Here is a 15933-nt window from a genome sequence, read left to right as displayed (position 1 = left end):
AGTACTTTGGATGAGTACTCACAGTTGCTTTGCTACCCTTTTCCCCCTTCCTTCTTCTTTCCGGTTGATGCAACCAGATGGTGGATCCCTGGAGCCAGATGCCACTGCCGATGGATACTACTACATGAAGACCGTCGACGACCAGGAGTAGTTAGGAGGTCCCAGGCAGGAGGCCTTGCCTCTTCGATCGTTGTTGCTCTTCTATTTGACTTCTTAAGGCATCTTTGTTTAATTACGTCTGTACTCAGATATTGTTGCTTTCGCTGACTCTTGTGTATCAAGCTTGTATTTGAGCCCTCGAGGCCCCTGACTTGTAATATGAAGCTTGTATTATTTAAATTTGTGTCTAGAGTTGTGTTGTGATATCTTCCCGTGAGTCCTTGTTCTTGATCGTACACATTTGCGTGCATGATTAGTGTACAGTCCTGTCGGGGCGTCACACATAATCATCCACAACTACAAAAAAGGATGTGATTTACTCACTCATGCATTTTACATTTTCACCCGTTCACAAGTATGTGTTGTAGCACTTCTTTCGGTGCCGCAGTTGCTTTGCCAGAGATTTACCATCGAGCATTTGGTGCATTCCTGCGTCAGGATCTCGGCATCAGCACAGCAAACAAAGTGCTTCACCTTCACTCTATCTTTGGACATTCATTGAGGTGATCTACTAACAGTAGTTAGTAGTTCACGCTGTCACGGTGGAGTAGTAGATTTCACTAGTCATTTAACAGTTGGGCCAGCATAGCATCTGCACCCTCAGGGCCATCATTGTTTACACTAGGAACTATATGCTCTGGTGATATGAACCGGACAAATTCCCGGAGTTCTGTGAAGCTACTGTGCTCACTGTACGGTACTTCATATCTGTAGAGGGGAAGAAACAGCAGATAGAACTTCAGAATCAACCCAGAGACAGTAATCAGGTCATCAGAGCTATTGGGTTTCCGAAGATAACTTCAGAAGCATTGAACTAACAGAAAAAAAATCTCCGTTTTCTGTAATGCGTAGAAAACGCTGAATTTAGTTTTGCCCAAAAGAATGCCCACTCCAGCTCTTAAAACAGTTTCTTCATGTTGGATAAATACTAAGTGAGGTTAATAAGGTGAAAACTCGCCTGAAAAAATAAGGTGAAAACTACAGTACTACAATCTCATTGTTGGAAAGTGCAAATAGTGTCAAAATGGTTTCTTTACTATTTTCTTTAGGGAAATTACAGAGTGACTACTACTCCCTCGGAAATATGAAACGTTTGAGCTTTACATGATTATAGTCATGAAACATGCTTCCATGGTTTAATAATTTATAGTAAAAAACTGGCATATTCATAACAAACTACCAAAGTTGCATGTTGGAGACATTGCTGAATTGCCGATGCCCAAAACAAGAAATAATATTGAACAGGGGGAAGTATCAGTTAAGCAATTCCAGGACAGTACCTGATGATTGTCCCTTGTTGCCACCTTCTGCCTGGTGTCTTTTTCCTCCCTTTACCAAATGACCAACCAGTAGGACAAAATGCCACAATGAGGTCATACCGGTCCTAAAAAGCAAAGTAGCCATCAGAAAATCATAATAGATGACACTAAGGAACATGAGAATAACACTGCACTGAGATTTCGGTTTCTCACTGGATAGCAACTTTGGGGAATGAATTATGAAATGTTGATATTTAAGGCTTGGCTACTTGATCCAACAGAAAACTAAGCATAAAAAAACTAGATATCTTTTATTAATCCTGGTATTAGATAAACAGAATGCTGGTAATGGCTGCCAGGTTGACCTGATACTGGTGAACGATAATAGCTTTGAGATGTTATAACTTAAATAATGTGCAGCTGGTAGGATAGAACAGTCAGCCTTACAGCATATTGACTCGATAAATGTTTCAATCGTTTGAAGCTTGCTAGAGTCCACATGGGGACAACATGTATGTGACTTTCAGCTTCATTGGCTGTCAACCAGGGCATGATTTCCTGAGGAAGCTCCAAGTGCTTTAATATTTGCAGCTTTGCAGCTCCAACATATATTTTCTTCTGAAGCAAACGGGCAACCTCCGTAAACAGTCTTTCTTTTCCTGCGACCGGTGACAATATAAGACATGAGATACAGGAGCACTTGAATATTAAAGAGCGCGAAGATGAAACTGTACCAATTGTGTAGCTGCCAATCAAAAACAGTGTTTTTGGATTAAAAGCTTCTGCTTGTATGGCCTCAATGACAAACTGTATTACAATCTCTTGACTTGGGAAGTCATACTGCAAAATAATTTTTAGTGTGTGTGAAAAATTAATGGCAGATTGGTCGTAGAAACTCAACTCTAACTTTGGTAACACTTTTTTGCGGGAACTTTTGGTAACACTTTTGGTCGGGAAAAATACATACTCGTGGATTACAGTAGGTCGTGTCAAGTATTAGAGTGTGGATGTGAGAAGACTGCAAAACAGGATTGTTGGCCATCTCGGAAGAAAATCGGAAGTCTCCAGTGTGCAAAACAGCCTAAAATGCAAGCCAGGAAAAATAAGATATGGACTAATCAAGCCAACAGAAGATAGAACCAAATCAGAACAATACTTACCTTACCATTGGGAGGCTCAAAAAGGATGATTATTGATCCAGGGCAATGGTTGGCTTCAAAACATGTCAAATTAATACCAGCAACAGTAATCCTTTTGTTCAGTGGCAATACATGCATTCTATCCCATGGGACACCAATCTTATGGTGTACAAGGTTTGCTGTTATTGAGGTACAGTATATCTTCCCATGACAAAAGCTCTTAGTCAAGCCTTGGTAATCTGTTGAAGACAAAGACCTCAAGCTTAGGCATCAAAACATCAAATAGAAGTGCGTAGCATCACTGAGGTGGGAAGCATTCAATTGACTAAACATACAATTAGAGATAGAGTGAACAACCAATGGGCATGCAAATAGACAAAGCCTGGTGGTCAACTAGTAGTCTAGACAAACGTTAAAGATGATAATTCAACAGAGAGTGAGAGAAATAAAATGTTCTTTGATTAAACAAGAAACTGTCTAAACACCACTATCCCTTTAGTCCATATGAGGTTGTTGGCAACTCCAATTTGTTTGTTCCAGTTTATATAATTTAAAAAGGGGACTGCAGTAAGCTAAGCACACGTGTTGTTAAATTATATTATTTAAAAAAAATATGCACCAGTATATTCTGATTAGGTTGTCAAACATCATCCACATGCGGTACATATGTGTGTCACGAGATATATGTTCGGTGCATATTAGAGATAAGGCTAGGAGGTAGTTTGTATGAGATATTCTAGTAACCATCTCCTCCTTTCTTCTCTCCCAAGATGTATCTTAGATTCTCCCTTATCTCTCTCTCAAACCGCATGTGTAAAGCCATCTAGGGTTTTGGCTCCCCTACTATATAACATGGACACGTCGCCCTTGACAGGGTAAGACATTTACCGCTCGCACATGGTAATCAGAGCCCCTCTTCTTCAACTCATCTAGCTACCAGAACCACCTGTGTCGAAGCCGCACCATGTCTTCCTCCTCCGGCGCTTCCTTCCAGCCTAGTCTCAATGGCCAGGTCACCGAGAAGCTATCCCGCACGAACTACGTGCTATGGCGCACGCAGATCATACCCCAACTGCGTGGCGCCGGGGTCTTCGGCTACGTCGACGGCACCCAGCCCGGCAAAGCTCCTCGTCACCACCAAGGAAGGCAAGGAGACTTCAACGCCCAACCCTCTCCACCCAATCTGGGTCCGGGAGAACCAGCAGGTCCTTGGCTACCTGCTGAGCAACCTCACAAAGGAGGTGCTCCTCATGGTGACCACGGTCACCACCGCGGGCGCGCTCTGGACGACGCTCGCCGACATGTACTCGTCGCAATCGGTGAGTCGCATCAACAACATCCGTACTTCTCTCATCAATGCGCAGAAGGGCAACCTCTCCGTCGCCTCCTACTTCGCCACCATGCGCGGCTACGCCGACGAGCTAGCCGCGGCGGGCAAGGCGATCCTTGACGATGAGCTCATCTCCTACATCATCCACGGGCTCGACGCTGACTACCAGCCGCTGATCTCTGCTCTGGATGCTCGCGTCACTCCCGTCACCATCGACGAGCTCTTCACCATGCTCTCAAACTTCGATCAGCGAATGGTGCACTTCCACGGCAACGGCGGCGGCGGCTTCAAGTCCTCGGCGAACTCGGCCTCTCGTGGTCGTGGTGGCTCCTCTCAGCGTGGCGGCTTCTCCCGTGGCAGGGGGAGGTCCAGTGGAGGAGGAAACGGCGGCGGCTCCAACTCCCGCAATGGCGGGCGTGCTCCCGCCAACAACAGAACTCGCCGCGGTGGCGGCAATCCTCGCCATCGACCTGATGCCCCTCGGTGCCAGATATGTGGCAAGTTGGGGCACACAGCAAAAGATTGCTGGTACCGCTACGAAGAGGACGACGATTCCTCTCAAGATGATGACAAGGTGGCGGCGGCTGCAGATGGCTCCTACGGAATCGACACCAACTGGTACGTCGACAGCGGCGCCACCAACCACATCACCAACGAGCTCGAGAAGGTGACCATGAAGGAGAAATACCGCGGCAAGGACCAAATACACACGGCTAGTGGTGAAGGTATGGAGATCCGTCACATTGGTCATTCAAGTTTTTACCCCTTCTCGCAAAATCCATCTTAGGAAAATTTTGCATGTTCCTAATGCCGACAAAAGTCTTCTCTCTGTCCATAGAATTGCCCTTGATAATCATGTCTTCCTTGAATTTCACCCTTATTTCTTTTTGATCAAGGATCAGGCGACGAAGAACATTCTCTATCGAGGTAGATGCGTTCGTGGGCTCTACCCGTTGATTCCGGAGCTTAGGAGACTGAATAAACAAGCTTGTGGTGCTATCAAGCTTTCGTCCACACGATGGCATGATCGTCTAGGACATGCTTCTTTTTCTTTAGTTGAAAAATTGCTTAGAAAGAATAAGCTCCCGTTTGTTGGTGAGCGCAATATTGAAACTATTTGTGATTCCTGTCAACGAGCCAAGAGTCATCAGCTACCCTATCATATATCCACTAGCGTGTCTACCAAACCATTGCAATTAATTTTTTCAGATGTTTGGGGTCCTGCCCCCAACTCAGTTGGTAGACATACGTACTATGTGAGCTTCATTGATGACTATAGTAAATTTTCCTGGATTTATCTCCTTAAGAGAAGATCCGATGTCTTTCAAGTTTTTAAAAACTTCCAAGCACTCGTTGAACGCAAGTTTGACAGCAAGATACTTGCTGTCCAATCAGACTGGGGCGGAGAGTATGAGAAATTAAACTCTTTCTTTCAAACTCTCGGCATCTCTCACCATGTGTCGTGTCCCCACGCTCACCAACAAAACGGTTCTGCTGAACGCAAGCACAGGCACATTGTTGAGGTCGGTTTAGCTCTCTTAGCTGGCGCCTCCATGCCTCTCAAATTCTGGGATGAAGCTTTTCTCACTGCCGTTCACATCATTAACATGCTTCCTAGTCGTGTTATCAATAATGAAACTCCAGTAGAACGGCTACTCCACACCAAGCCTGACTACACATCTCTTCGTGTTTTTGGGTGTGCATGTTGGCCAAATCTTCGTCCATATAATCAACGCAAACTTATGTTTCGGTTAAAGCAATGTGTGTTCCTTGGGTATAGCGCTCAACACAAAGGTGTAAAATGCCTAGATGTGTCTACGGGGCGTGTTTATATCTCCCGTGATGTTGTTTTTGACGAAACCAAGTTTCCTTTCACTGATCTTCATCCAAACGCCGGTGCATTACTTCGCAAAGAAATTCTTCTCTTGCCATCTTACCTCACCGGCCTTGATCACGGGGGAAATACTTGTGATGATTCAATGCTGACTAACCCTCCTAACGGTGCACACGAGTTCTCTGGTGCTGTTGCAGGAACAAACAGCGAAAAAAATGATGAAGAAATTGGCCCCCAAGTGCCATATTTGTTGTGTCCAGACTTGGGGAACAGATCCTCCTTGGGATCGTCGCCGAATCAGCTGCAATCCAGGAGATCCGCGCCGGGATCAGCGCTGGCAGATGCGCCAGACCTGCCAGCAGCGGAATCTGCCGCTCGTGCGGGTTCCCGCGGCTCCGCGCCTGCCACGCGCCAGCCCTCGGGTGGCGGCAGCCCCGCGCCGGCTCCGCTCCAATCGCCAGATGCCACGCAGCGACGTCCTGGTGGCTTGGGCGGTGCGCGCTTCCCTGACGAATCGTGCTGCTACAAGCGGCGCCCCCAGGCGCGGCCGACCGGCGCAGGATCCAGCGCTGACCCATCCAGCCAGGAGGGCACGGGCTTCGGTGCTGATCCGCGTGGCCCCGCACAATCATGGGCTCATGATGAGCCGGTCGGTGACCCAGGATTTTCTGCGGCAGATGCAACCTCGCCATCACGTGCTGAAGCCACAGAGGATCCGGTGCGGGTGCCGGGCGGATTTGCCTCGGGATCACCAGCACCAGGAACTCCTGTGCATGGTTCCAGATCCTCTGCGCCGGCCGACTCTGCGGTGCAACCTCGGTGACTCACACGGTTGCAAAAAGGTGTAACTCAACCCCTCAATTGTAAAAATATAAGCAAATATGGCCTAGTTTGCTCTACAGATGAACAAGCTGAACCAAGAACTCTGGATGAGGCATTCGGAGATGAAAAGTGGAGAAAAGCAATGATGGAAGAATATGTGGCACTAAAGAAAAATAAAACATGGCATTTGGTTCCCCCACGGCAAGGTAAAAATCTTATAGATTGCAAGTGGGTGTTCAGAGTTAAGAGAAAATCTGATGGAACTGTTGATAGATACAAGGCTAGGCTTGTTGCAAAAGGGTTTAAACAGAGATATGGTATTGATTATGAGGACACGTTCAGTCCGGTTGTAAACGCTGCCACCATTCGCCTTGTTCTGTCTATTGCTGTTTCTAGGGGATGGAGTCTCAGACAGCTAGATGTACAGAACGCGTTCCTCCATGGTGTTTTGGAAGAAGAGGTGTATATGAAACAGCCTCCTGGGTTTGAGAGCAAGTCTAATCCCTCATTTGTGTGCAAACTTGATAAAGCACTCTATGGCTTGAAGCAAGCCCCAAGGGCGTGGTACTCTCGTCTTAGTCACAAGATGCAATCACTTGGTTTTGTCTCTTCCAAGTCGGATACCTCACTGTTCATTTACAATAAGCTCAATACATGCATATTTGTTCTCATCTATGTTGATGATATTATTGTTACAAGTTCATCTAGTGAGGCCATTGCATCATTGTTGAAGGATTTAAGTGCAGAATTTGCTCTCAAGGATCTTGGAGATTTGCATTTTTTCCTTGGGATTGAAGTGAAGAAACACAAGGATGGACTTCATCTCTCTCAAGAGAAATATGCAACTGATTTGGTAAGAAAGGCAGGTCTGCAAGGTTGTAAACCCTCCTTCACTCCATTATCCAGCTCAGAAAAATTATCTCTCACAGAAGGGCAACTCTTGAATCAAGAGGACAGTACAAAGTACAGGAGTTTAGTAGGTGCACTACAGTACTTGACTCTAACAAGGCCTGATATCTCCTTTGCTGTCAACAAGGTATGTCAGTTTCTGCATGCTCCTACCACCGTGCATTGGACTGCTGCAAAACGCATCGTCAGATATGTCAAACATACTTTGAGCATTGGCCTTAATTTCAGCAAGTCATCCTCAACTCTTGTTAGTGCTTTCTCAGATTCTGATTGGGCAGGTTGTCTGGATGACAGGCGCTCTACTGGTGGATTTGCAATATTTTTTGGACCTAACTTGATTTCGTGGTGTGCAAGGAAACAGGCCACCGTGTCTCGGTCTAGCACAGAGGCAGAGTACAAGGCATTAGCAAATGCCACAGCTGAAATCATATGGGTTCAATCAATGTTAAAAGAACTTGGTATACAAAGTTCTCAAGCTCCATGTTTGTGGTGTGATAATCTTGGTGCCACCTACTTATCTGCAAATCCAGTCTTTCATGCCAGAACAAAGCACATAGAGATAGACTTTCACTTTGTCAGAGAAAGAGTTGCACGGAAACAGCTTGATATTCGGTTCATTCATTCCAGAGATCAAGTTGCAGATGGGTTTACTAAAGCCTTGCCTATCAGAAGCTTTGAAGAATTTAAGCATGATCTCAACCTAATGAAGTTGTGATTAAGGGGGGTGTTAAACATCATCCACATGCGGTACATATGTGTGTCACGAGATATATGTTCAGTGCATATTAGAGATAAGGCTAGGAGGTAGTTTGTATGAGATATTCTTGTAACCATCTCCTCCTTTTTTCTCTCCCAAGATGTATCTTAGATTCTCCCTCATCTCTCTCTCAAACCGCATATGTAAAGCCATCTAGGGTTTTGGCTCCCCTACTATATAACATGGACGCGTCGCCCTTGACAGGGTAAGACGTTTACCGCTCGCACATAGGTAAGTTCAAAAGTTACTCTGCTGCTACGACTGTAGCTCCATGAACATTACAGCACAAACGTTAAATATGTATAACGCAATAGAGGCCAGCAGTCAGCAGATTCAAATTTATAGAAAAGAATTTTAAAAAAAAGATAATCCTCCTACCACATTCCATACAAATCCAGTGACTCACACACCAAGTGATTAACATAATGGATGAGCAGTAGGGTACCGTGGCCCTGTTTCATTAGAAAAGCACTTAGATTGCTAAAGAACAGCCTCGCGATGTTCATAAAGTCATAGGGGCTAGGTATGTTCATATACTTTTGGGTTCAGTAAAACCGATTGCTCAGCAGGAAGCTCTTATACTGATTAAAGTTTGCAGACATCTCTTTCTGGATAACTTAGGCCAAAACCACTAGATCACTACGAAAACATAACAAATTTGTTCGTTGAGATTTGAGAAACCTTCATTCAAACAGGGGGGAAAACATGTACTCAGGAAGTTTGGCGATCATCTTTTGTAATTACTCTATTAGTTGGCACTGGCACGCAAAAAAGAACCTTGACTTACGGTCTAGATGGAAGTGTGTCAAAAACCAGTGACAGCAATCTCCTCGTAAGTAGCGAAATGCATCCTGCAGCAACAAATTTAGTTACAGAACCCACTAGCGTATGAAGGACAAATGCTCCAATTGACTTGTGCCTGGAAATATCATACCACTCGAAAAGGTGTTCCTGGGATACAACACCAAAGAGGTGTATCTTTAACCTTTGCTTTACGAGTACGACTTCTACTACTAGCCACCTTAGCACTAGAATTTTTCTGGTTATTCAAAGTAGATGGTTTCTGGACTTTGTGGTCTCTCTGTTTCTGATCAGATGAGGAACACCGAAAGAATTCCGTAATTAATTTGTTCCCGCTCATTGGACCTTTAGTCCTTTTAGTATTTTCAGAAATTAACACATCTGCTTCTGTGTCATTAGCATTGTCATTTTTCCTCCTTAATTCACCAAGGGCATGGATAATTTTCTTTCTGGGTCCAAGGGAAGTAATTCCCATACCAAGAAGATCCTGCAATCCATAGGCACCAATATGTTAATTCTTTTATCTATAACTAGAAAGACTGTCAAATTTAATACACCAACCAGTATACGTTGACTACCTCTTCTGTGAGCCACTGCAAGGTCTCCCAGTCAACTTCTTCTTTGGTAAAAATTTCCTCATATTTAGATAGCCCCAGCTTCCTTAACCATTCTACAACACACGTGTTCTCAATATTTTCTCCATCGCAAGGTCCTCTTTCATGATTAGGATTAGATTCCTGGAACAGAGGAAATTCAAACATCTTATGTGATGTTGGTGAGAAATAATTGATACAAAAACTATTGGAAAGGCCAATGATCAAACCATTAACCAAAAGATATCGAATCAAGAGTCTCCTCCCCTTACTTGAGTTTGTGTGTGCTTGAGTTAACATGACACGAAAATAGAAGCCTCATATTGCCAACAGCCCCACGATCCACAACAAAATATTGACAATATATGTTCATGTGTTCATCTATCAACTCGACTAGGCAGATAATGATGCACATGCACAACAACAGTCCACGTGACTATGATTAATACACAGTGAATGAAAATATTATACAACCTCATGCTTAAGTTCAATATTGAACACTGGTACAAAATTTCAAGAAACACATCAGTACCTAAGGTTCCAATAAATTAAACTACCTTTGAGAGCCCAATAAGTTATCATGAATGATTAATAGAAACACTATACTAGCACAGCAGTTTAATAATATGTAATATGATATTGAAGCATCACCTTAGCAGGTTCATCTTCGTCGAGGCAATTGTTAGTATGTGCTAGCTGGAGCTCCTCACTCAGATCAGAAATATCTGACCCACATAATGGGCACTGCACTTTATAAACTGACTCAAACCTCCCAGAATCCATTTTATTCCCTTCAACATTAGATGCCCTGCTGTTACGATGACTGTGCACCTGATCCTCCATGCATAGGTTTATGAGCTCATTAAGCTGGGTTCCAATCTCAAAATTATCACAATCGTCCTGTTCAGCATGATGGGTCGTACATGATTCCAGAAGCACCGATTCAACTGAATTCGAGGATTGATACTCTAGACAATCTGCAGCTGAGCTTGATTTCTTCTCCCTGGTCTGAGGACTGAGAGTGGCAGCATCTTCCACAGCAACTTTTCTCTCTTCAGAAACCAAGCTAGAGATTCCTAATCCAGGCTCTTGGAAGTATTTGCAATCTGCACCTCCAATATCATATTTTGAATCCAGCACTAAAAGCTCTGATTCTGTAGAACATGAGTGGTAATTGCCGTCATGAACTTCAAATCCACTCCGCTCGTTCTTTTGGGTCTCGGATCTAGATGCAATCTCAGCTTCTATATCCACATTCCCTTCATCAAAGACAGAGCCATGGAGCCATGAACCAGATATTCCCCCCACCAGCCTCTCCTCAGGAACCGCATTACAAACCCTGGAGACCCCTTCCGCCTCTTCACAGTGCCAACTTCCCAAATTACATGCTTCGCCTGACTCCAAAACACTCGACTCTGTCGAATTGGGGAAGCGATTGGAACTTCCGTTGCAACCGTCGTATCCGCCCAATCCAGTCTTCTCAGTAGAGAATAACTTGGGGCAATCGGAATGGGACCTCGATATGCCGCAGATTCCTCCACCCGTCACTTCGTTGCCCTCGGGTACGCGGCGTATGCCGGTACCAACCCTCGAACGGCCCGCTAGGGTTTCGGCAGCCGCCGCAGCTACTGTAACAACACTCTCAGAGGAAGCCGTGCCGCTGGCAACGGGACGGTTCTCCTTCCCGGAGTAGGGTGATGGGAGCTGTAGCTTCTTACGGAGGCGGCGCGAGACGGCGCCATTGGAGGAGGGCTTCAAGGGGCGGGGGCGGCTGGCGGGGGGAGGGATCTGGAAGTCGTCGTCGTCGTATTCGCAGATTGCGGCGGCGATGAAGGGCCTGGTTGTGGTCTTAGTATGGGAGGTGGAGGTGGAGGTCGCCGGCGGCCATGGCTTCGCGGGGGGCTTGGGCTTCCCCGCCATTTGGTGAGGAGGGGAATTGGGTGGGGAACCGGGAGTGGGGGGTGGAATTTTTGGCCGTGACTATTTGAAAATGAAAATCGAAAAGGACGCGCCTATTTCTGTGTGGAAACGCGAGAGCGAGACTGGGCCTTCCGCTTTCTAGGCTTTGGGGGGCTCCGTGGGCCGTTCGGTAGGCGTGTTTGCGTGATGCCATTTTGGCCTCCCTCTCTCTCTTTTTATTAACCTGTGAGATTTTCTTTTTTTGAGGGAACAGAGAGCTTTATATATTACTTGTACCTAGAGTACAGTCTTTTGAGATTACATCATTTATACTACTCCCTCCATCCAGAAATACTTGTCTATGTGCAGCCACGTTGCTCTCTCTCCCAATCTTTGTTACTCTCCGGGATGGAGAATTCTTCAGCAAGTCCAACGAATCGATATAAGTAGCCCACCATCTTGGCCGGCTTACAGAATTTGCATTGAGGGTCTCAACAATAGCCGCGCAGTCTGTCTCGAACCTTGTCGGACCAATATATACTTTTTTCAAAGCCCGCATGCCTAACAGCATCGCCCGCCCTTCTGCCTCTTCAGCATCACTACAATCAGGAAGGGTCCAGCCCGCACTAAACAAAACCTCGTCGTCGCTTTGTCTTGCAATGACTCCAGTCGCTGCCATACCCGACCAGCAATAAAAGATGTATCAGAATTTACCTTCACAGAGCCAACGGGGGCCCTTGTCCAAGCATTGGATGCATGGGCACCAGCTACATATTTCTCTCTAGGAATTGCAACCACGGGACTTTTGCCCTTCAAGTCATCAGCAGAGATAATGCCTCCCTTTAGATAGTTCCAATAATTAGACAAGAAGATTCTAGATTTGGCAATGGAGGTAGTACCTTTTTGATGCACAATACCGTCGCGTAAATACCAGGCTCTCCATAACATCAACAGTATCTTATCTCTGGAGATGTTGTCACATTGGCTAAGTAACATTAGTAGCCAACCGGGTCCGGAGCAAGCGAAATATTCTTCTTTCGGCAGAGACCATACCTCCCTCATGGCTTCTCTGAGAGCTCTAGCTTTAGTACAGCGAACAGTAGCATGGTGTGAGATTTTATTCACTTAGGAGCATTTTACAGGTAGAAGCGTGAAAGGAAGCACGCTAGATACTCCCTCTTTTTCATAATGTAGTGCATATAAAATTTCTCAAAAATCAAACCAAGCAAACTTTGACTGATTTTACAGAGAAAACTATTTATAATACAATTCCAAACATATACAGCATGAAAATATAACTGATGATGTATCCAATGATATGTATTTGGTATTTTAAATGAATAATTTTTTCTGTTAAACATGATCCAAATTTGTAATGTTTGACTTTTGAGAAAAATTGTATGCACTACATTATGAAACAGAGGAAGTACGTCAAGAGTATCTTTGATGAGACATTGATTTCCCTGAGAAGATTGCAAAGCAAGGCATCTGAAAAGCAACAATATGTTTTGTATCTTTATAGCAAGCTTTGCCATGATGTGCAACGGTGTTGTTGGCATTGTTGTCGTGTTGATATGATAAATCCTGATATGATTGAAGGAGGGAGCGGCTTGGATGTCCGCTAAAAGCGGTTTGTTGCGCCAATGCCCTGAAGCCGAAGAGACGGTAGAGGGCCTTGTTGTGGTGGCAAATACGTAGTTGTCCATCTAGAAGGTAGGATTTATGAATTCTGGAAATATTTGCAAGCTTAGTTGCTATAAGTAGAGCACAAGCTTCGGCTTGTAGAGGAGAGGAGACCGAAGAAATATGCTGCAACATGGATTTTTTTTGTTTTTGCAGTGTAGATTATTCTGTAGATGTAAGATAAGTCCAAGTCTAGCAGGATGTGGGTCGCCTCCTTGCTTCTCTTCCCATGCCGCATCACAGAGTAAAACGTTCCTGCTTCAAGATCGGAGTTGAGAGTTGGAGGGAGTTGGGCAGCCAAAAAATTGCTATTGTCGTTGTTTTGTTGTCTCTGCTCAATATTCGGCCATGTATCTTCAAGTTTGGAGACCTGCAAAATAGCATTAGCTGCAACAAAGGACATGACAAGGTTTGCCACCCTTTTTCGCAAAGAGATTCTCATTTCTATCTTTTGAGAGACACCACGAAAAGGTATAATGATTTGAGGCATGTGTAATTAGTCCCTTCCAGTTAAGCTTGAATATATCTCAATGATTTGAGGCATGTGTAATTAGTCCCTCAAGGACACTAGATGGATCTGCATCTTTAGGATTCATACCCTGAAGCCCTTCGGCCATGTTGCGCTCTCCAAACAGATGTGAAACGACTGGGTTCCAGCCCGAGGTGTTATGTTTAAAACTATGAATGACAATCTGTTCTTAGCCCGATTCAACTGCCTGGGAGATTGGAACCGTGTGATGAGTGGCGGACCTTGGATCTTTCGGAACTCGGCTGTGGTGATTGAAGAATATGATGGGATCACTAATGCTACTGATTATGTCTTGGATCGCATCCCAGTTTGTGTGAGAATAATGGGCATACCAGATGGGCTAATGAAGAAAACTGAATTGGCTGAGAGAATTGCAAAGAAGGTGGGAGTAGCTCCGATCAAGGTGATGGTCAATGAAGGACGCCTAAATCCTTCGAAATATCTGTGTTCCCGAGTTTTCCTGAAACTTGACACTCCCTTGGTTCGATTTGTACCTTTAATCTGAAGGAAAGTAAGAAGTATCATGTGGAATATGAAAAGCTTCCAGAATTTTGTAACTATTGTGGGCTGATGGGTCACGTGGTAACCGAATGTGGTGATGGCATACATGACCCAGATTCCTGCGAATGGGGAGAGTGGCTGATGGTGAATTTTGAAACTTCAAATCGAACACAGAATAATGGTTGGCCACCATGTGGGGGGTGCAAGGGGTCGAGGAGGTGGCCCAGGTAGAGGAAGTGGCAACCCAGGAGACCCGAACAATCAAGAAAATATGGACCTTGATAGTGATGGAGGACTGGTGAATAACGGGGTTGTTGTCCCGATGGCTCGCAAACGACTTGTCAATGTCGATGGTACGTTCACAGAGAGGACGGTGGAGCAGCAGGTTCCCCCAGAAGGTTGTGTCAGACAAAATCTTGATGATAGAAACAAATTCCTCTAGAGTTGTGGACAAGAGCCAAATGAGTACCCCGCAGAAAATCCATGACCAGAAAAAGACACGGACCGGATGGCGACACAAGTACATCAACTGATACATCGGCTACTCCCCTCGAGGGTGCTCACCGTGCGCACTGAAAATCTTAAGTTGGAACTGCCGCAGAATGGCCAGCTCCGCAACAGAGAGAGCTCTTCTGGATATCCAGAAGCAGTGGGGGCGGATGTGTTGTTCCTGTCTGAAACACATCCGAACACAGTTAAGGCAGGGAAACTCATGAGAAAACTGAAGATGGATAGAGTGGAAGTTGTGGAGAGTGTTGGAGCCAGTGGTGGGCTCATTTTGTTTTGGCGTTGCCCTGTGGTAATGCAAATTCATGACAAGAATAAAAAAATTATTGCTGCAACAGTGGGTACTGGACCGGAGGAGCAATGGAGGTTGATTGGGTTTTATGGCGAGCCACGTTGGGAGGATAAACATCTTTCCTGGACTTATCTCCGTGGCCTAGCCCAACAAACACAAATCCCATGGGTGGTCTTGGGAGAATTTAATGAGATTTTGTATTCCCATGAGAAGGAGGGTGGTTCTCCACGCCCTGTTTCTATGATGCAGAGATTTAGAGACGCTCTTGTTGACTGTTAATTGGAGGATATGGGGTTCCAGGGAGACCAATTCACTTGGAGGCGTCGCCAGCTACGTGAACGCCTACATAGAGCTGTATGTAATGGCCCCTTCCATGGGTTGTTCCCAGGCGCGATTGTTACAAATGCTCCGCATATCAAATCAGACCACATGCCGATTGTACTTGGTACAGATGGTGCGGCGGGAGCTGAGCAACATACTAGGCGGGAACAGAGGCAGTTCGAAGCAAGATGGTTGCTGGAGGAAGAGATGCTTCGGCAGGTCACGGAGGCATGGGAACACACGTGCGTCCCGGCGTCCCTAGCTGATCGCACTGCCTTGGTGCATGAACACCTTCATCGATGGGATCGCGAAGTTCTGAGGGCTCCTCAACGTCGACTGAAGGACTTAAAGGCAGAGCTGGACTCGTTGCGATCGGGGCCACTCACTGATGAGTCGGCAGATAGGCAACGCTCTCTCTTCATTGAAATTGAAGAAACTATGGAGAAGGAGGAGATTTATTGAGTACAACGCAGTAGGGCAAGTTGGCTCAAGTACGGTGATAGAAATACAAATTTCTTTAACAATTTTGCTACTGCAAGAAAGAAGAGGAATTTTATTCGTCGTCTGATGGATGAAAACGGAGACTGGAGAGAGAACA

General features: G+C 45.3%; 1 protein-coding gene across 1 annotated transcript; it reads right to left on the bottom strand.

The window, feature by feature from the left end:
- Window positions 1-457: 457 nt before the first annotated feature.
- On the bottom strand, window positions 458-11572 carry LOC109769309 (uncharacterized). Its single transcript, XM_020328059.4, has 10 exons — window positions 10255-11572; window positions 9589-9747; window positions 9144-9497; window positions 8997-9060; window positions 2579-2796; window positions 2386-2499; window positions 2153-2258; window positions 1866-2077; window positions 1440-1543; window positions 458-867 (listed from the first exon to the last, which is right to left on the bottom strand). Exons 1-10 carry the CDS (start codon window positions 11521-11523, stop codon window positions 720-722), a joined length of 2748 nt encoding a protein of 915 aa, XP_020183648.1. The 5' UTR covers window positions 11524-11572; the 3' UTR covers window positions 458-719.
- Window positions 11573-15933: the final 4361 nt, after the last annotated feature.

Source organism: Aegilops tauschii, chromosome 5, assembly GCF_002575655.3.
Source record: "Aegilops tauschii subsp. strangulata cultivar AL8/78 chromosome 5, Aet v6.0, whole genome shotgun sequence".
Taxonomy (NCBI): domain Eukaryota; kingdom Viridiplantae; phylum Streptophyta; class Magnoliopsida; order Poales; family Poaceae; genus Aegilops; species Aegilops tauschii.
Note: the sequence above shows the minus strand (reverse complement) of the source record. Positions and strands in the feature narration are given on the sequence as shown.

Excerpts from the sequence above, each read along its gene's own strand:
- LOC109769309 (XM_020328059.4), bottom strand. The coding sequence starts at position 11,523 with ATGGCGGGGAAGCCCAAGCCCCCCGCGAAGCCATGGCCGCCGGCGACC. Across the intron at positions 9,061-9,143 it reads CAGGAACACCTTTTCGAGTG|GATGCATTTCGCTACTTACG; the intron begins GTATGATATTTC and ends TTGTTGCTGCAG. Across the intron at positions 2,259-2,385 it reads CGACCTACTGTAATCCACGA|TATGACTTCCCAAGTCAAGA; the intron begins GTATGTATTTTT and ends ATTATTTTGCAG.